The sequence below is a fragment of the Cyprinodon tularosa genome, unplaced genomic scaffold (assembly GCF_016077235.1).
Source record: "Cyprinodon tularosa strain WSP-4 unplaced genomic scaffold, ASM1607723v1 ctg170, whole genome shotgun sequence".
In the NCBI taxonomy this organism is placed as follows: domain Eukaryota; kingdom Metazoa; phylum Chordata; class Actinopteri; order Cyprinodontiformes; family Cyprinodontidae; genus Cyprinodon; species Cyprinodon tularosa.
This window is the reverse complement of record NW_024038532.1, coordinates 10,001-31,880: the sequence shown is the minus strand read 5'-3', so window position 1 is coordinate 31,880 and position 21,880 is coordinate 10,001. Positions and strand designations below refer to the sequence as shown.

The following is a 21,880-nucleotide window of genomic DNA, read 5'->3' as shown; positions in this document are numbered from 1 at the left end:
CATAGTGCGACTTAAAATTAAAATCAAAGAGGTAGAAAACACAAAATGGTCCAAAGGATTTATTAGTGAACTGCAAACTAAGATCAGAGGCTTTAATCGTCTCTACTTTCAGGCTGTTGTGAACTCAGTTGACCTTCTCGAAGTACTCCTTTGATCCTTCAGGGGTTGGTTTGATCTGAAAAGGAAGGAAATAAGAATGAGACACCAATGATTTATATTGTATAACTGAGGCGTATAGGAAAACAATTTGTTCAAATACTGTTTGATCTTATGAGACCAGGTTTCTATAAGGTAATTAGTCAATTTTAAATCCTTAGTACCTACCATGGTCCTGCCACCACCGTGTTTATGTGCATAGTGTGGACACACTATGCACATAAACACGGTGGGGATGTTTTTCTTTAGCAGGCGTTGAATCGGGACTTTTCCTAAATAAAACTAGCTAAAGAGAGCAGAACTACAGTGGATGTATATTAGGGGTGGAACTGTTCACAAAATCCACGGTTCGGTTTACGGTTTCGTGGTCATGGTTTTAAGTTCGGTATATGTTGATTGTTACCCTGAAATCCCATAAAAAAAATAATGAAATTAATGAAAAAAAAAAATGAATTGGAATAATTTTTAATGATCCATGGATCATTTCCGCATGTTTTGCTCCTTTGAATTTAATCATCTGGCGCATGCCCTCTATGATCTCCAAGGGACTCGGAGCGGACGGGAGCCACAGCGGAGGCTGTAGGCTTTGCTTTGTGCAGGTGGTCTGGTACGTCATCGTAGGTCACTCTAAATGCAAAGTGGTCCCATACAGCAGACCTATAAAGTGCTGCTGGCGCGTCTTCCAACTCCTGTTCTTTCCCACTCGCCATACCCACACAATTCTCCACAACAGCTGATTTTTTTCTGCTACACCCGGCTACACTGCTTCTTCTTGTTTACTACTGGTGGTTGGCTTTGGTCGCAGTACCGCCACCTTCTGCTCTGGAGTGTAAACGCCTCGCCTATGACCAAAAAGGAGCAGCGCATGAACCGAATGCAACACACGTGAATCGAACGGTTCGGACGGTTTTCATAAACCGTTCCATCCCTAATAAACAAGGTGGTGGCAGGACCATGCTGTGGGGATGTTTTTCTTTAGCAGACATGGATTCAGGACTTTCCAAAATAAAAAAAACAGCTAAAGAGAGCAGAACTAGTTCACATTCCAGCCTGCAGAGCTACAGTGAATGTAGAACAGTCCAATCAAAGGTCAGAGTTAACGCCAACACATAGCTGCTTAGCTTCTCTAACATGAATCAACTTAAGAAATGTGCCAAAGAACATCCATTCATTATCTGACACGCTTGTCCTGAGTTGGGTCGCGAGGGGTGCTTGTGCCTATCTCCAACTGTCAATGGGCGAGAGGCGGGGTCCACCCTGGACAGGTCGCCAGTCCATCGCAGGTGCCAAAGAACAATGGGGACCTATTCCAGTCTCACTGTCTAGAGTTTAAAGGTTTCTGCAGGTGGAACTGAGGAACATGGTTCCCTCTCAGGGGCTGCAGCAGCAACCACACTCAAGCCTGGTTTTTCCTTCCTCCTAAAATGTTTATTTTACAGATGTTTGTATCCATACCTTGACCTGCTGCAGAAGGAAAATAACAAACCAGTCCAGTTAAAGTGAGGAAAACCAACACCCCCCTATTTTGTAAGTTCTCCCACTTAGAAATCATGGAGGCGTCTGTAATTTTCATTGAAGGTATAGCAATTTTTTTTTTTTTTTTTTTTACAATGGACATGCAGCTATGATGACAATTTTCCTCACTATGTGTAACCGACCTGGAAATTAGGTCCTGCTTTCATTAATTGCATTTCCAATGTAGCAAAATGGAGTATGGAGAGTTTCAGCTAGCGCACAGATCCATGCACGATAGTGAGCACCAGGTTATAGTAAAGTCCTTTGACTATTGACAAAAAAAGCTGTGAAAAACAGAAATCCTGGAGTGAAAAAGGCAAGATTGTGGCTAATGCAAGAAAAAATTTATTTAAATTTTGGGCGAAATGATTCAGCTGTTGAGGACATTTACATTAAAACAAAGGGTCCGTACCATGTTGCATCATGTTTAAAAAAAAAAAAAAAAGGTTTTACAAATAAAGAACTGATAAGAATTTGTTATATGATAAACCAAACAGTGGTTTTGATTTACTAAAAACACAAAGCAGATGTTTTCTTGCCGCTTTTGCTACAGAATTAGATGCATAACTGAAGGAATAGAGTCATCAGGGTGTGTTGCATGAAATCATCATATTAAACACATCGAAGCTCTTATGCAGTTCATTTCCACTGCATAATGCTCTCCATTAGAACATCCTCACATAAGCATGAACTAGAAAATACAAGTTAGCAGGATCTGCTAACATACAAAGTAATGAACTCAGCTTATTAAAAGCTTAAAGCAACAGGTTTAGCGGCCTTTAGGAAACTAACAACATGGTACTGTTGCAAATTAAACTTATCTGGTGTTTTGGTTTCAGATAGCAGACCGTTTTGGACCAGCAGGTTTAAAAGTCCTCGAGTTAATGCTAAAGATGAGGAAATATTAACTCCTCTAAATTAGATCCTACAGACAACCAAAAATATCATTTCATGTCTGAAATGAACCTGATAGTTGGCTTATAAATAGCAGATTTAAGAAGATCCTAACCATTTGTAGTGACCAAGTTTGTGGCCCAAATGACAAATTTGAAAAACAACAAGACAGGAAAAAAGTCACAAGTGACTTTTTTGAGAAAAGAAAAAAAAAAAAAAAGTCACCAGAGGGTCTAAAAAGCAGCTAAATATAGCAACAAAGTCGCTAGGTTGACGATACAGTTGCAGCTTCTCTTTTTGTTTTTTCTATAGGGGGCAGGCCTATGCTGAAGGCATATGACGACACACACAAAAAAAAAAGAAGAAATTTCGGGCTCAAGTTTGGCTTTCAAAAAGATTCAAACTACGGATGTGCAATACAATACTGATAAATGAAATTAGTCTGGGATCAGCCAAAAAATGTATATCCGAACAGATCGTAATTTTCCCTCTGGGATTATTAAAGTATTTCTGATTCTGATTCTCCCTTTAAAATTTATGGTATGGGAAAGCTCACTAACACTTGATTTTCTTTAAAGTTTAATTAACTCTGGAGAATAAGAAATATCTCTTGTTTTATTTAATAGGGTGGGATGATAGAAAAGGCTTAATTAAAGCTACAGTGTGTAATTTTCAGCGACATCTAACGTCCAGACTGCAGACCGCAGCAACATGAACATCTCCCCCCCACCGCTTCTCCCCCCCAACAGTACGGCGAGCGTTACGGGACAAAATGTCTTCCACGACGTCGGAATCACCTACCTTCTCAAGTGATGAGGTTTGTTTACATAGATAATTTTACAGATAGTATTTCATTAGTCTGTGTAGGGTATAGATTTCATGTAGACTTTAGATAATAAATATACCCGTTATTTTTTCTACGTCGTTGTGACATTTTGGTGAGCTGCTTTGCATGGTGATATAAACAGACGAAGGAATTGTAGTCATTAGTTTAACAGCGAGATTGTGTTCGCTAGAAGAATATATATTCCCCGTTTACAGAGTCCAAGTCTTGTTTGTGGCACGGGGGTTACAAGGCGAGGAAGAGGGAGAGGAAGAGGGCGAGGGCGTGCAGCTAGGGCCAGGCGAGGGAGGGGTGCCAGCGGGGTGACTAGAGCAGAGGAGGAAAGGCTTGAAGATCTCCAAAGGAGCCGGAGAGAAGTAACCGAGGTATATATCCAGAAAATTATTTTACAGAAAATTACTGAATCATTACCTGTGAAACGTCAGGGACGTTGCTGAATAAGTATACTGGAGAGTAACAGCATCATCACGCAGCATGTTATTGTTTTAGACAGGTCTGAGCATCCTGTACTCCAAAAACTGCAGTGATATTAGACAATTGTGTGTGTAGGATTAATTACCTGTCCAAGAGAAAACTGGCAACTTGAGCGTCACTTTGAAAACCTTTTTCCTCCATCAGTGACTTCCATCGTGTAAATGCCGTGCCAATGTTGATCCGTGTTTTTTGCCGTTTCTTCTCACGCTTGCGTTTATTCTCGTCGTGTTTCCGCTTCTTAGATGACGGGGGTTCGGTGTCCGCCGCTTTTCGTTGTGATACAGAGTAGGCATGATCCTCCATTCGTCTGATGTTTGGCCACACAGTGCCAAACAGTTTGCAAAGTCACTCACGCCTGCCGCCTTGTTCACCTTTCTTGTTACTGAGGCGCAGTATACCTGCTTCTTCTTCTTCTTTGGTTTCAGGCAGACTAAACGCTTCTCAGGCATAATACTGCCATCTACTGTTCAGTACCGTCTCAGTTAATCTCTCTCAACTTGCCGTAGTTATTTTCGAGCGTAATGGGAGATCTCGCAATCGCTAGTTTGTTGCCTCTGCGCTTGCCGTAGCGCAAAGATGTCTGCCCCCATGGCTGCGAGACCCGCTCCTATGTAATTATAAATAACGAATTCTAAGGCAACGCAAATATTATGGTTAAAAGGCTGAGCTCGTAGGTGATGATAAATAACATAGTTATGTATAATATATTAAATTTCTGACTTTATATCCCTGTAATTATTACACACTGTAGCTTTAAGTAATAAAACTATACACGAGTCATGCCGATATTGTATCAGGTCAATATCCAATCAGAAATGGAAAAAGTTGTATGAGGACACCGCTAATTAAAACACCTCCAACCTTCAGGTCCAGTTAAATAATCCAAAAACTCCAGTTTTTGCAAATGAGAGGAAAATCGAAGCGTTTCGCAATAATAAATCGGATGAAGCTGGAGGCAACAGCATCATTTTTTGGTGCGTTCTCTGATACTCACCGTTGGAGACTCCGGGGTCCAGCTGGCCGGACAAACCTCCCCGTGCGTCTCGACGAACTGGAACGCCCTCACCAAACGCAGGGTCTCTTCAACGCAGCGTCCGACCGGCAGGTCGTTCACACTCATGTGTTTCACCACGCCGTTTGGGTCAATGATGAACAAGCCCCTGAAGCACAAATGGCAGGTTAATGGAAGACAGCTGGCATTCTGTAATAACCTTAAAGAAGTTTTTTTTATTTTTTTTTATTTAACCCTTTGACTTTCGAAATCACACCTACATAGCTGAGTGTGTTATGTAGACAAACACAATAGCAATACTTTTTAAGCTGACCCCTTCATTTTGTGCATTCCTTAGAGGGTAGTGATGTCCCAATTCCCCTTTGTATGTAGAACTAATGGACATAAGGGGTAGAGGGCATAAATCTGGCCCCTTAAAAGAAAAGGTCATATTCAGAATTCAAACTTCTGAAAGTACTTTAAACGTGAAATTATTACATCCTGTTCAATAAATGCTAAGTGTTTTTAATTAAGAGTAATTTCATTTGAATGCGCTTTCCTGGAGGCATCCATGTTTGTCAAAGAACACTACTGCCACCTACTGGTTTGTGACGTCACGGTGCGGTATCGGCTGTTGATCAAGTCCCAGTGCTGTATCTGGTGTTTGTCACAACGCGCTATTATCCAAGTCATCTGGAAAACATTCTTCTTCTAAATGTTGGCTACATATTACAGGTTTTTTCTCTGGCCAGAAGTTCGATGGCAAATCCTCCCTCTTCAAGTTGGCGATCCAACGACCAACCCGTCCGTGGAGGATCAGGAATCGAGAAGGTCAATTAACTCTTTTTTTTCACTTTTACCCAATGTATTCCAGCATCCAGCTGCCATGCACGTGGGCATTGTCAGTTTCACTATAGCTCTGGCGAATTTCAATGGTGAATAGGGCTGGGTATTTTCGCAAAAGTCTCAAATTATATTTTGATTAATACAGTTCTAAATCGATTCAATCTGTTTTTACAATAATGAAAGTGGTTCAACTGCATTTCAAAAATGTTTAAGTATTTTATTTTTTTCCTGTCATATTAAACACCAAGTGCAAACTTGTAAATCAGACAGTTTAAACTTGAGATGTGAACAAAAATGTCTCAAAACTGCAAACTTATTTGTGAAAAGTGAAAAAGTGAAGCCTCAATCGCAGCTGCGATAATAACCACTGCAGCTGCGAGCTGCATTATCTTCACTGCACAAACCGTATTTGCAGCGTTATCTGTAACAACTACAGGGTTTTTTCTGGTCAGCCCCCATTTGTTAATGTCTTCAGTCGACCTATTGACTATATTTGCAGCTGTCTGGCTTGAAGTAATCTTGAGTGCATCTTTCCTGCTAATTTGAATGTGAACGTCACGCACGTCACTAACTAATCGATCTCATTCCCTAGAGATCGATTTTGCAAAGATGTAAAGGAATCGATCCAAAATCGTTTTTTTTTTACCCCAATGGTGAAGTCCTCTGGGAATCTTCCAATAATTGTTACTGATTGCAGATGTGTCTAGTAGTTCCCATTGATTTTGCTTGTAAAGCGGGTAGAATGGCGCTAGGCTTACCGCACCGTGACGTCACTGCTGGAAGATGGCAGGAGGGAGGGGTTACTACATTTGGGCAAAAATGGCCGCTCCAGGACTCTGTGATCACGACCAAAATTATTATTTTTATTTTTTTACTGATTAACGCTAAATTCATTAAATCATCGCGAACGTATTAGTTTTAGGTATAAATATTGACCCATTGATCATTCTATGCCGACTGAACTTTTCCTTTAAAAAGGAGAAATTTCAGATGCTGACATGGTTATTAGTATATTTATTACACACAAAAATGTCAGCCAGGTTTAATAATCACTTTTAAAGACTAATCATACCTAATAAAGGAAAACGATAGTTAACCGAGCTCAAATTAAATCCCTTTCTACAATTTCAGACTCAATGGTGGTTGTTTTAATGAGAAAAAAAAAAAAAAAAAAAGCTTTGTCTCCTCTTTCATGGTGGCACATATCTGACGCATGTGTAGTAAATACACCGTCCTTTATGTACCTAATTCCTACTGAAGATTGTTAAGTCCTAACCACTGCTGCGTGTGTGGGCAGTGGGTGAAAGTAGGGGTGTATTGCGATTGTATCCTAGCATACAGACGCTGTTAAAACTTTGTGGAGCCATATGTTGAAGAAAATCTCATTTATCAGCTTTACACGTTTAGAGACACCATTGCAATATGGGTTCCTACAGCATAAGGCAAGTTAAATTCAAGACTTTTTAAGACTTTTTAATGCCACTTGAAATAAAAATGTAAGACCAAATTCACAAGAAACACAAGAAAAACCTGCTTGCGACAACTTAACCCAAAGGTTTATTTTAACATAAACCACTGCACTAATGTTTCAAATTTTAAAAGCTTCCCATACAGGAAGAAAGCTAAAAACACACAAATGACAGATATATTTGAACAATTATTGAACTGAATTCACAAACTTTGTTTTAGCAGGGAACAAAACAAATCAGTTTTAAAGCCCCAACATAACCAGTGCTAAGTCTTTTTTGCAGCTATTTTTCTTTGTATGGTTTTCTTAGTATGTTTGATTTGGTGATAAGTGGAGGCGTTGCAGAGACAAGGGTGGAACTAAACTGAGAAATACCGGCTGTTTCTCTGTAACTCCATTTTGACGCTTTGTGTTTCGTGCTTCGCATGTGCGACTCCACTGCCTTAATTCCCATTGTTCTGAGCTTGAATGACTTCTTGCACTAAATCCACTGTTCCTCATGTATGTTCCCTGGTTTTAGCCGTGGAGAAAACTCTTGGCTGGAGACAATTTTGGTTACATTTACACTTGCTCATATTTTCCAGACAAAAAGTTAATGGTGCATCTCCCAAATGTCCCGGCCGCAACAACGCTTTTATTGGTTCCGCTATCGGGACGGAACCAATAATGGCGAACCGTTATTTTTTTAAATAAAATAAAACAAGGTCAATTATAACGTTTTATTTAGATTACAAAAATAAATCGTAATAAAAAAAATCCTATTTATGATGTTTTAAAAATTAAGACGTACGAAAGACTGATTTAAGACATTTTAATACCAATTAAGGCCTTAATTTTATTTAGAAGAATAAAATGCAGTTTTAGACTTTTTAAGGACCCGTGGGAACCCTGATCAAACTTAGGATGTATATTTAAATTAATAGGATTGGACGTCCTAACCTCAGTGCGATGCCCGGGCCCTCCAGAAGCACCCCGTAGTCCCTGGAGATCTGCTTGTTGAGGTCTGACAGTAGAGGGATGTGGATATGTCCTAAACCTCCAGCCTGGAAAATCAAACCCGAAACATTAACCTTTAACACAGACATACAGCTGCAGATCCAGATTTACCTGCATTTCTTTTTTTACATTCTTTATTTAAGAATGTAATAAATCCAACATATATACAAAGGTATCTTCATATATGCAACTACAGAGAACATCAAACCCAAAAGTAGTGGAGAAAAAATAAAATACAATAAAATAAATAAAGTAAAAAGGAATGGGACTCAGCAAACATTCGAATCCGTTTCAGCAACTGACAGTTCTTAGAGGGGTCTTCATTAGCTCCCACAAACGGGAGGTGTCTATGTCTAGTGTACCATAAAAGAGGGGAAATATAAACAACCGGCCCTGATATAATTTTTTTAGCATATGAGGCTCTTTATCTGTGTGGCCATCCGAAGTAGTCAATAGCTGGGGCCCACACTTCCAAGAATATGTCCATTTTCACATGAAGTTATGCTGTCATCTTCTCCATTTTATACCCATTCTTCACCCTTTCTTGCCGTTGTTGAAGGGTTGGGGGCAGAGGTTTAAGCCAAGACAGAGTTATCATTTTCCATGCTACTAATAGCAGAATCTGTAGTAATTGGGCTTCCCTTTTCCCAATATTTTCTTTTGGGATCAAGCCTAATATACAGTACAGCGGGTTCAGTGGTAAAGCAAACATAAGTATTCTTTTAATTTCTGTCTGGCTCCCTTGCCAAAATGGGAATCAGTACTGGACAGTTCCAAAAAATGTGAGTGTGGTCCCCAATCTGATTACAGTTCCTCCAGCATAAATTTGAGACATGTCTGTAATATTTTGAGATACTAAAAGGAGTTTTAAAACATCTCATTCTTAATTTCCAGTTGAATTCTTTCCATCCTGGGCTGTGGGTAATCTTAAAACCTTTTTCTGAAAGATTTACAGGTGCTGGTCATAAAATTAGAATATCATGAAAAAGTAGATTGATTTCAGTAATTCCATTTAAAAAGTGAAACTTGTATATTATATTCATACATTACATACAAACTCATATATTTCAGATGTTTATTTTGTTTAATTTTGATGATTACAAATGACAACAAATGAAAATCTCAAATTCATCATATCAGAAAATTAGAATATTACTGAAGACCAATAAAAACAAAGGATTTATAGAAATGTTGGCCAACTGAAAAGTATGAACATGAAAAGTATGAGCATGTACAGCACTCAGTATTTAGTTGGGCCTCCTTTGGCCTGTATTACTGCAGCAATGCGGCGTGGCATGGAGTCGATCAGTCTGTGGCACTGCTCAGGTGTTATGATAGCCCAGGTTGCTCTAATAGTGGCTTTTAGCTCTTCTGAATTGTTGGGTCTGGTGTATTGCATCTTCTTCTTCACAATACCCCATAGATTTTCTATGGGGTTAAGGTCAGGAGAGTTTGCTGGCCAATTAAGAACAGGGATACCATGGTCCTTCAACCAGGTACTGGTAGCTTTGGCACTGTGTGCAGGTGCCAAGTCCTGTTGGAAAATGAAATCTGCATCTCCAAAAAGTTGGTCAGCTGCAGGAAGCATGAAGTGCTCTAAAACTTCCTGGTATGTGGCTGCGTTGACCCTGGACCTCAGAAAACACAATGGACCAACACCAGCAGATGACATGGCACCCCAAACCATCACTGACTGTGGAAACTTTACACTGGACTTCAAGCAACGTGGATGAAGTGCCTCTCTTCTTTTCCTCCAGACTCTGGGACCTTGATTTCCAAAGGAAATGCAAAATTTACTTTCATCAGAGAACATGACTTTGGACCACTCACCAGCAGTCCAGTCCTGTTTCTCTTTAGCCCAGGCAAGACGCTTCTGACGCTGTCTGTGGTTCAAGAGTGGCTTGACACAAGGAATGCGACAGCAGAAACCCATGTCTTTCATACGTCTGTGTGTGGTGGTTCTTGAAGCACTCACTCCAGCTGCAGTCCACTCTTTGTGAATCTCCCCCACATTTTTGAATGGGTTTTGTTTCACAATCCTCTCCAGGGTGCGGTTATCTCTCTTGCTTGTACACTTTTTTCGACCACATCTTTTCCTTCCCTTCGCCTCTCTATTAATGTGCTTGGACACTGAGCTCTGTGAACAGCCAGCCTCTTTAGCGATGACCTTTTGTGTCTTGCCCTCCTTGTGCAAGGTGTCGATGGTCGTCTTTTGGACAACTGTCAAGTCAGCAGTCTTCCCCATGATTGTGTAGCCTATAGAACTAGACTGAAAGACCATTTAAAGGCTTTTGCAGGTGGTTTGAGTTAATTAGCTGATTAGAGTGTGGCACCAGGGGCCATCAATTTTGAACCTTTTCACAATATTCTAATTTTCTGATATGATGAATTTGAGATTTTCATTTGTTGTCATTTGTAATCATCAAAATTAAACAAAATAAACATCTGAAATATATGAGTTTGTATGTAATGTATGAATATAATATACAAGTTTCACTTTTTAAATGGAATTACTGAAATCAATCTACTTTTTCATGATATTCTAATTTTATGACCAGCACCTGTACCTGCATTTCACATGAAATCCCTCAAACATTCTACAGTCCAACACTGAATCAAGCTTTGCTCTTGTTTTTTTTTGGAATGATTGTGTTCACCTTTCGTGGCGTGTTGATCCAGGCCAGGTGGGTGAAGTGAGAATCCACAGACACTCCCACCACCTCGCAGTTGATGTCGTGAAACTCGCTGGCCTTGTCGCTGAACGAAATGATCTCCGTCGGGCAAACAAACGTACTGCAGAGACAAAGAGAACAGAAGCCTCTTTAAGATCCTTTAAGATCCTAACTCATCTCTCCATGTCGATTTGAGGTAAAAGTCAACGTTCTCCCGCTGTACCTAATCTGCTTAGTGCAATGCACTGGTAGCAATGAAACAGACCCTCAGAATGATGCTGCCGACACCGTATGCCAGAGGTCACGGACCCAACCGGATTTAAAACCTGAATTACCGCATGTTGTCCGACGACAGTGTCTAAATGCGACTTGCGCCGTTTCTCCTGTTAATACGGTAAAAGCCCTCCAGAGCGTCCGGAACCAGACTACACATGATCCAAATGAGCCAATGAGCTGCTTTCAGTCTGGGTTGCTGCTGCTGCTACTTTTAGACACAGCAGGCAAACCTGCGACAAGCCGGGCGATGGGAAAGAAGGAGAAGACGATGAGAAAAAGAGAGCAGAGAATGTGTGGACTGCTGGAAGAACTGCGGTGAACCGGTGAAAGAAAAGTGAAATGGTGCTCAAAGATGACCCTGCACATTTAGAGGATGTTTGGCTCAACCTGCTGCTGTGAAGCAGGATTCTCCACCATGAACAGATTCAACAATAAATCTGGATCCAGGCTCAGAATGAGCTCCTTGATATGTGCTTTAGAATGGCTTAGTCTCCATTCAAACCCAGGTTTAAAGCCTTGCAGGGCAGCCTAAAGCCCACTGCCAACATTAAGACAGAAAAAAAGTAATAAAATTCAGTTCAGGTTTTTTATAAAATATGTGAATCAGGAAATTGTCTATATACCAAACTGAATGATTGTTGTTCTCTACTTCAAAAACAATTTAGATTTTAAAATGGGAAAATGTTCTATTCCTTTATATTTTTTAATAAAAAAATTAAATGTATAACATGGATGCATAAATGCCTAAATTTTATTTCAGTGTTAAATTTTGTTTAGAGTGACGGATTACAATTAAAAATGTCTCCGGCGCTTTACGGGTTGATTATTTTCTTTAATCGGATGCTGATTATTAATTGGTTACCTCTGCCGTATGCCAATGATTTCCAACCAGGGGCACTATTACCCAAACTGGTCAATCAATGCATTGCAGGGGGTACGTGAAAACAATAAATACTTTACTTCCCAGATACAAGAAATACAATAACATAGGGGTGGGGTGTGTTTTGCTCTTTAAGGACCCAGATGCAAAATTAAATGAATTAAAAAGATAAAAAGAAAATGTCCTAACCAACATTTACATGAAAGGCTAAAGTGGGAATTAGCGCTGTGCACCTGCACTAGTTCTCTGCAAGCGAGAGCGGGGACGCAGGGGCCAAGAGAAAGATCAGAAGAGGTGAAGTGTTTCATTAACACACAGCAAACGATGAAAACAAAGTAAAAATGAAAGTGAATTTCAATATTATTTTGTTAATTTTTTTCCTGATTGGTCAAGTTTAGATGTGTGTATAAGGTACTTTATCAGAAGTGCTCTATTTTTTTTATTTTGTATTTGTTTCAGTACTTAATGGCACACTATGCAACATGTTTCAGTTAATTAATGTGTTCCATATCGTTTTGGATGATTAAATGAGTCATTTCAGGTTGAACAAAGGTTTTCTCGGCCGCCCTGGTGGTCTGTGGGGGAAACACCGCACTTGCAACTGCAGGAGCACCGACCCGCACCCACAGGCTCAGAAGTCTCGCGAGAGTCAGTCTTGCTTTACGGCGAGAACTGCTACACGCCCCCAGTTAAAAGCATGCTCGTTGCTAGCACAGTGGCGATCTTTGTGCAGCGCTGCTTTCACACCGGACGCAGCAAAAGCAGCAAAATCGCGTCTGCTGCTTCATTTTTGCTGCTTGTACCAGTTAGTTCTGACGCGCGGCTGAAGCAGCTTTGCTGCTCTGGCTGCGCGGTGCAAAAGTGTGTCTGACGCGCGTTGGGCGGAGCTTCACTATCCTTTCTCTGCCTTGCAGCTATATTTGCTGTGATCAGTGGGAATAAAGTAGTTTTAATATGTGTTTAAGTGAGAAAATACACCTGAAAACGTAATCGGTGCAGTCAGTTCATTCAGATTATTATCCTGCCTTCAATATTTTTTCTGTCGGAGCCGCTCAGACCCCCACATACCAGCGGTGCGCTGACAGAAGGGATCCCTTCATCAGCAGCCTCTGGCCGGCTCGCCTCCTCGCGGTTCACCGCGGCAGCTGGTAGGTGTTTTTCATCTAAATAATCCAAACTGCAGGCAGCAGGATAATAAAAGCGAACGTAGCATTAAACGCGCCCGACGCGCTGCTTCAGCTGCTCAGACGCGCTGCGGGACCTTTTGCTGCACCTTGACGCGCGTCAACCATTGACTTTGCATGTAAACTCGCTGCTTCTGTCGCGCCAGCTACGTCCAGTGTGAACGCAGCATTAGTCATTCGCTGCTAAGCTCAAAACAACCGCGCCTGGCTTGACGGAGAAACCAGGAGAACAGCTGTGCATATTTACGACAGTGCACTTTTACTTTCGCCCTCTGGGGGGAGCCTCGCTGGAAAATCAACACCGGTTGCATAGTGTACCTTTAATTTCCAGGCAACATATTTATGTTATTTTTTATTCAAATTAAAACTAATTAAATTTCTCAGCATTACATGTTCAAGTTAAGGAAACTAAAATATTTTACATTTTATCATCAGTTGTACTTTCCATTTTTGGAAAATAAAAAATTTGACCTAGCGGGTATTCATTTTATGATAAATTGGCTAAGGGGGGTAGACAAGTCAAAAAAGGTTGGTAACCACTGCCGTATGCAACAGTCGTTACGGAGATAAATAGATTTTAAAACCTTTAGTTTCTTCTTAACATTTTTATTGTCACTGTGGCCAGTTTCCCTGATTGATGAACTCAGTAAAGGCGGTTAAACACAAAACATTTTCTAAGGTCTATATGACCCTGTCTGAATAATTCTCTGTGTGGATCACACCTAAACAAGTTCCTTGTTTTTAAATTTAAAAAATATCTAAAACATCTGATGAATTGTGATGCAAAAGATGAGGGAATTATAAAGTTCTCACCATCTCTGCATCTTTACATCCAAAATCCATCTGTTGCTCTCAAATACTCACAAGTCCAGCGGGTAGAAGAAAAGAACGAGGTATTTGCCCTTGAAGTCAGCCAGACTCAGGTCCTTGAACTCCCCGTTGTGGACAGCTGTGGCCTTAAAGTCAGGAGCCGGCTGAGTGACGGCAGGGGCCCATCTGGAGGTGCCTGATAAACACAAGTCAAACGTCTCTTACTGGTTTAATCAGTGGAGGCTGTAGATTTCTCCAACAGCTCTTTGTTCTCCTCTTTGGACAAGCATCAGAGGAAGGCGCTGGTCGGTTTGGGCTGGAATCAGCGACAGGTTTGAATAAAACAGCGGAGAAATTTTGATTTGCAAAGAGCTGAAGTATCTGATGCATAGAAAAATCCCTCTTGCACAGCAGCTTCTAGCTAGAAAACAGTTTATAAAATCAAAATAATCACAGATAAGGATTTTTGCACCATTTTAGAATAGCTAGTACAAGAGAAATAAAAATACTTAAAAAAAAAAGTGGTGTATAAATACAAGTTAAACAGTCTTTGCTGTGTTGTACAAAAATAAAGAATTTTAGAAAACTCAAAATAAGGAAAATGGCAGCTAAATAACAAAACTAATAAAATTGTTATTCTTTGGTAGAAACCATTATCCAGATGAACAGCAGGTTAACTTAAGACAAACCCTTTGAGGAAAACTCCTTAAAATCTCCTTACAATTGGTCAAAATGCTTCATAACTCAACTTTTTCATGTTTCCAGCAGGAGAAAAACTCCTTAAATTCAAAGACTTTATGATAGACGTCACATGTTGTACATTGTAATATGAACTCTGCAGCTGGTAAATCACAGCAGTAAATTAATATAAATCATAATGTTTATTTTCTCGGTCCTAGTTTTCACCTTTGTTTTTTTCCACATATATGTTTGTGCATTTAACAGATGCTTTTTTCCCAAAGCAACTACAAAGTAGGCATTAGCATGAAAGGTCTTGGCCTTAGTTTTATTTTGAAGAATTCAATGCCTTTTAAGACTTTTTAAGGACCCGCGGGAACCCTGAATTCAGGTGATTTACCACTTGAGCTAGCCAGCCGCAGTTTATGAAAAAATAAAGCTAAAATACGTTTAATAACCAATGAAGGATGTCATGGTTCAGGAGCATTGGACTTTCATGGTGCCTCCTTTGCTCGATCATGCTGCTTTACATAGTTATGAATACATAAAATCAGGCTGACTCTGACCCTCTGGATGCTCGGGATATTGGAGTGTTTGGTCTTCAATCAGCCACAGGAAACAAGTCGCCTCTCTGATGGCTGAGCCCACAAAGAGCCTAAAAGAAGAGCTCCCATCCACATGAACGCTCCAGCAAACCTTTTTGCAGGTTTCATGCTGCCATTTGGATGACTTGCTGAGCACCTCTAGAGCGGCCGACGCTGGAGCTGGAAAATCTTAACTTTTGCAGATGCATGCTGAGCGTAAACCAATCAGAGAAGCTGATCTAGAAGCTTCCTGGGAGAAAAAAGCTACATGAAAGTCATGATTGCTTCTGCAAAGCTGTCAGCATATTTTAAATTAATACAAATATAAAGGGGATAAATTCCACTGGTTTTAAAAAGCCAGCAGAATTCTGATCATTTCATGGGTAAACTTTCAGTCATCCAGGTCATGGAAACCACAAAACAGGCTTAAATTGGAAAGTAACCGGTCCTTTCTTAAGTTCATTTCTTTAGACGTTTTCATGCCTATCCAGGAGACTCCTGGAGGTATCAAAACATCTCCAGGGGAAAAAAGCCCTTTACAAGGTGGTCATTTTAAATAAAAAAGTAAGTTTCTCTACATTTTGCTACTACTGAACAGCTGAAGCATCTAACTGGATTATGATATCTGTGGCAGTTTAACCATCAGGATGGCTTATGAAGAATAAAGACAAGTTTTGATAAAAAAAATAAAAAAAAAGTTCAATATTTCTGCTCATCTAATTTTCTTAGACGTAGAGAATTTATTGTTATTTTGTATACAGAGAGTGTATATAAAACTAAATTAGGTTAATACAGCTTTTAGAAAGTTAATATGAGCAGCAGCTTAGCAGGGGAAAGGAACATTTCCATTCCATATAATGCAGCAGTGATCTACGGAAGAGGATTAGGGCCACTGAAAAAAAAAAAAGTTAACTGATTTTTTATTTTATTTCAGTATAGTATGGGGAAAAAGTCAGAATTCTGACTTTAATGTCAGAATTCTGACTTTTTTTATTGTCAGAATTCAGAGATTAAAGGGATAGTTCGGGATTTTTGACATGAATCTGTATGGCATCCCCATCACCAGTGTCATGCAATCCCACTGACTTACCCCTGGCAGCGTCCTGTGAGCAGAGTTCTCGTCCAGCTTTGGTCAAGCCGAAAGTAGTCCAGCAGGTTTGCTAGACCCAGCGAAATAAAAAGTTTCTCTTCCCAAAACATTATGTGTTCAAAAGAGTGATATTTTTGCATCCCAAAAACATTGTAGTGGAAAAAGTCACACGTCGTTATCACTTGGTCCTATTTTCTCTCTGTTCGTATCAGTGCGCGCCGTCATTCTGACAGCAGCTGCTGCAACTCCGACATCCTCATCAATGGAAAGGTTCTGTATCTCGGGCAACAGTAGCATTCCACCTCTGTCTGCATTAATTCGCACTTGAAACAAGTGCACCATGATTTGTCGGCCACCCTGGATATCGCAGCTCCAGCTGAGGCTCCTGCAGCTCCGGCTTCAGCTTCCATCACTTCTCTATCCACCCTCTCTCTTTCTGCCCGATCTAACTCCATTTGTCGAAGTTCATCGTCAGTGTACTCGGGTTCATAAAGATATCCCTTTGGCACTAAGTGGAAGTCGATGTTTTCCTCGTCGCTCTCGTAGTCAGACATCTTCCCCAGTAGTAAACAATCGCGAATCAAACAGGTAGGCCCTAGCTGTCAGGTCATGGTGTCGCGCGCACTGATACGAACAGAGAGAAAATAGGACCAAGTGATAACGACGTGTGACTTTTTCCACTACAATGTTTTTGGGATGCAAAAATATCACTCTTTTGAACACATAATGTTTTGGGAAGAGAAACGTTTTATTTCGCTGGGTCTAGCAAACCTGCCGGACTACTTTCGGCTTGACCAAAGCTGGACGAGAACTCTGCTCACAGGATGCTGCCAGGGGTAAGTCAGTGGGATTGCATGACACTGGTGATGGGGATGCCATACAGATTCATGTCAAAAATCCCGAACTATCCCTTTAAAGTCAAAATTCTGACTTTAATCTCTGAATTCTGAGAAAAAAAGTCAGAATTCTGACTTTTTTTCCCATGTTAAACTGAAATGAAATTTAAAAATCAGTTAACTTTTTTTTTTTTTTTCCCAGTGGCTCTTATCCTCTTCCGTAGTGATCAAATGTAAACGGTGTATGAGAAAAACATGATGCAAAAAAAAAAAAAAAAAAAAAAACACATTGACATGGAAGTTCACAGCAGTGCAAAAACAAACAAAAAATGTTTTTGCACTGCTCGTGCAAAACTTGATAGATTAAAAAAAATAATAATAATAATAATTCAAGTTTTTCAGTAGCAGATTAATATTTGTTTTTGAAAACTGGGAGAGGTGGGATACATACTGGTGCAGAAACTGGATCTCTGAAGGGCAGCAGCAGAAAGAACCCTTGCAGTGCCACCAGCTCCATGTTGACAAGCAGCTGCAACTTTCAGCCCTCCAGCTGCAGCCCGTACCTACAAAATAATAACGAACGTTAACAAAATAAATGAATCAGAAATATATCATTTAGAAGAACTGGAACAACAGTATCCACGACCTTCCACTGTGAAAGTTTTCTAATTTCTTTTCATTAGAGATATCTCAGAGATCCGCCCTCAGCTTTTCTGCAGCCGCCATTCTGGCCCCAATTATGGGATTTGTAATTACCAGCTGGCGATGCCTCCTAAAGCAGCTTTTCATTTGCCATTGCTGATTGGGTTTTAAGAAATCCCCGCTGATAACATTAAGGAACGAATGTTCGAGACATTGCACAAGTCAACCTCTTTATATGAAAAAAGTAAATAGCTTAAAAAAAAATCAAGATGGCATCAGATATTTACAAAAGTGTCAAAGTAAACTGTGCTAAAGGGCCGATGAGTGGGGTAGCATGCTGTGCCTGGTCTCAATCCTCAAATATATATAAATATAACATTAAAAACAGCCAATAGTATCAGTACTTCTCTGCAATTTTCATAACTTTAAAGACCTCTTTTTTTCTTTTATTTTTTCTTAAATCGATGCAAATTTCTGTGACGTTTCGCCTACTAATTTCAGCTTTGATTGATTCAGTTATTTTATTTCTTAGAATGTATTTTTTTTTGTTTCATGTTACAATGGGCTCTTAATTTTTTAACACTAAAATATAATGTCTAACAACAAAAAACTTGACTTTTGATTGAATGACGTACTAGAATAAATGGTTAACAATGCATTATTTCAATTTCAAGCAAGCAAAAAAGTTCAAATATAAAAAAATAATGATTTTTTTGATGACTTTTCATGGGAATCAAAGTAGTGAGAAATAATCTGACATTTAATTGCCTTCATGGCATATTTCTAATAATCTTAAAAGTAAGACCTTTGATCATGTGTCATGGTAATGTAAAGAATATAAAATATCACTTTAATATTAAACTTTTTTTAAAACATCTCATCATAAGAAAATTATTTTAATGCTTTGCTTATAAACACTGGCCATCATGCAAACTATACTGCACATTAAGAAAAACTTTTCTAACTGTAAATTTAATCATAATATATTTAATCACTGTCATTTTTATTGAATTTTCTTTTTCTTTGATACATACAGTTTATAAATGCAAAGAAGTATTTTTCCAACACAGACATAACATACATATACATATATACATATATCTGTATGAAGTAATCCCTAAAAAGTAATCATATTAAATGTGTCTTCAGTGTTGGGGTCCATGGGGGGCCCGCGTGCCAGGGGTTGGCAGCCTAGAGTTAAATATGCTCTTACGCAGGTCATGGACGCATTTCTGACGTAAAACAAACATTTATCTATAATTTCTGCTCACATGCATTTATTCTCGTCTTTTGAGCTGTGAACTGTGGTGAAACAGAGCGGATAGACGGCCTGAGATAGAAGAAACCAGGACATTTACTCACAGAGGTGCGGAGAAGTCTGCCAACGGTGGCCGCCATGTTGGATTATGTCACAACAGGAGGGCGGTTTGAGCCAGTCATTTAACCACCTGCTGGACAAAAATATATCATTCAGAAGCTAAAATAAAACAGAAAAATATCTTTAATTACTTTGTCTCTATACTACAATAAATATATAGTGGCTAAATATTTAACACTTAATAATGCCAGGAATAAAAAGGGGCGTCTGTGTAGGTCATGTTGCCTTCAGGTGCGCATTCAGTACGTGAGCGTCGAGGCCATATTGTGAGTGGCGCGGGCATACTGTATGACTGCAATAACCTATACAATGCTTTCCAAACTGTGTACTCAAAAGTACTGAGAAGGATTAGGGCCATTTGGGGGGGAAAAAAAGTTAACTGATTTTTAAATATTATTTCAGTTTAATATGGGAAAAAGTCAGAATTCTGACTTTAATCTAAGAATTCTCGTTTTAATCTCAGAGTTCTGATTTTAATCTAAGAATTCTGACTTTTTTTTACTCAGAATTCTGACTTTAATCTCAGAATTCTGAGAAATCCAAAAAATTCTGAGAAATCCAAATAAAAAAAAATAAAAAACTTTGTAACAACAGTATCCCTAAAAGAGAAAGCATATATATTATTTCCTATGTTTTTGAATGCAACATAAAGACACACCCACAGTTCATAACACGTGATTGAAGCCGGAAGTATTCGTTAAACAGCTTGACCTCAGATACATGAGAAAGACATGCTTTATTATTTTTCCCCCACAGTTGCTGTTCTTTTCTTAACTTCGGAAGTGTGAATTAAACTTTTCGTTAGTTATGGATCCGAACCTGCAGCTCTGGAAAAGCCACGGCCAGGTAACTGTTCCCAGTGGTGTTTAAACATGCAGAGCAGCATGATGCTTGTTAAACTCAACTCTGTTTTCCACAGTCTTTCCTCAGTAGATTAAAGACCTGGTTTAATCTCCTGGATCCCAGCCTGCTGCTGTCCTCTGATGTGAGTAAGGGTCACTATGGAGATCTGCTCTGACTGAATTAAGCCTAGTCATAATAATCTGCTCTCTACCTGATCTCCTCAGGCTGAAATACTTAAAGCCCATGCTCTTCTTGGAAGCAGAGAGAAGCTAAATAAAAAGGTCAGATTGTGTTTTAAAGGTTGGAATGAATGTCTGAATGTATCAGTGACTAACCCTCTTCTCTGTCTCCTCTGACAGGATGAGGCTGCAGTGAGTCTCTCACTTGTAAGTTTTCAACAACCAACAAATACACACACATCCCACTTCATTCATACATCTACTGCAGAAACAGGCATGGATGTTTCACTGAAAAAAAATGATGTAACAGTTTTTGGTACACTTAATCATGTTAATGTTAGCAGGGTGCAACATGAAAAAAAATATATGAAAGTAACTAAATATATTTAAATAGATGTCAAATGTGCACGACTTAATCTACTTTTATTGTCATTTTGTATACACAGAGTGTATACAAAATTTTGTATAACTTTCACAACATTTCAATTCTATAAACCACAGCAGTGATCAAATGTAAACTATGTGAGAGAAATTGGTGCAAAAATGCATTGATATGGAATTTCAGAGCATTAAATATATGTTTCATATATTTGTACATAATCAATTTAAACTGAGTTTATTTCTATAGCGCCAATTCACAACACAAGTCATCTCAAGGTACTTTACAGTTCCCCAAATCATACAATCAAATTGATTTCTATCTAAGGAAAACCAGTTGATTGCATCGACTCATTGACTCGAGGGTAATCCCTCACACTAAACATGCTTGTAGCGACAGTGGAGAGGAAAAACTCCCTTTTAACAAGAAGAAACCTCCAGTGGGACCAGCCTCAGTGTGAGCGGCCGTCTGGGAGGCTGACCGGGGTTCAAGGAGACAGAAGCAGACATAGAACTAAAAGATTCAGAATGATGAAAAAGGGGTCGCTATGTCCTCCAGCAGTCTAAGCCTATAGCAGCATAACTATAGATATAGCTTAGGCTAACCTGAGCCCATATGGCTGCAAGTATATTTGCTGTCATTGTTATTAACATGACCAAAAAAAAGGGATTTCTTCTACTTGTTGTTGACAGTCTTCTCTTCATGCTGACTCTGGTGCTGTCCTTCCACTTATTTTCCGTCCTCCTGGTAGGAATATTTTTATGTTCATTTTTATCCCAGCTTACAGAATGATGTATAATGTACTTATTTATTCAAAAACATATGATTATTGTCAGATTTATATCAATAAGTGAAACCTTTTGATTCGCACCATAGATCTGTTTAAAAATTAATTTTGATCATTATGGCGCACAGCTAATTAAAAAAAATGAAAGAAGGATTTAAGAAGTTGGGTTATGAGTTAATCTTGTATGCAAGCAGCATAAGTTAGCTTTGTTTGAGCAGTGAGAAGAGTAGCTGGTGTACGGCTACCATGTTGGAACAAGGTCACTGAGGTGAGGTGGGCATGCCCAGGTGGACTCACAACTCACTGATCTGGCTGTCCATGCATCCCATCGGGCTTGGGGTCACCTTAGGGGTCACCTTAGGGGTCTCCTCACCCCTGACTGGCTATATAAATATTTCCACCTGCTGCTCTGCAGGGCTCAATCAGCCACTAAGCTGCAGAACTGTGTACATATTTATTAAGATGTGTTCAAGAGCAA

The 21,880-nt window shown here is 39.5% G+C and overlaps 2 protein-coding genes across 2 annotated transcripts in view; one reads left to right on the top strand and one right to left on the bottom strand.

Moving 5' to 3' along the window:
* Window positions 1–41: 41 nt before the first annotated feature.
* prdx3 (peroxiredoxin 3) lies at window positions 42–19,350 on the bottom strand. Its single transcript, XM_038281414.1, has 7 exons — window positions 19,199–19,350; window positions 17,646–17,757; window positions 14,061–14,202; window positions 10,842–10,977; window positions 8,128–8,231; window positions 4,878–5,043; window positions 42–175 (listed from the first exon to the last, which is right to left on the bottom strand). The coding sequence occupies exons 1-7, from the start codon at window positions 19,232–19,234 to the stop codon at window positions 125–127; spliced, it is 747 nt and encodes a 248-aa protein (XP_038137342.1). The 5' UTR covers window positions 19,235–19,350; the 3' UTR covers window positions 42–124.
* A 539-nt stretch (window positions 19,351–19,889) lies between these two features.
* Window positions 19,890–21,880, top strand: part of sfxn4 (sideroflexin 4) — a gene marked incomplete at its 3' end in the record, with an annotated part of 6,952 nt that continues 4,961 nt past the window's right edge. Inside the window, exons 1-5 of the mRNA XM_038281421.1 lie at window positions 19,890–20,060; window positions 20,134–20,199; window positions 20,282–20,338; window positions 20,417–20,443; window positions 21,308–21,362. Coding sequence (XP_038137349.1) covers window positions 20,022–20,060; window positions 20,134–20,199; window positions 20,282–20,338; window positions 20,417–20,443; window positions 21,308–21,362 — 244 coding nt within the window. The remainder of the gene's footprint in view (window positions 20,061–20,133; window positions 20,200–20,281; window positions 20,339–20,416; window positions 20,444–21,307; window positions 21,363–21,880) is intronic.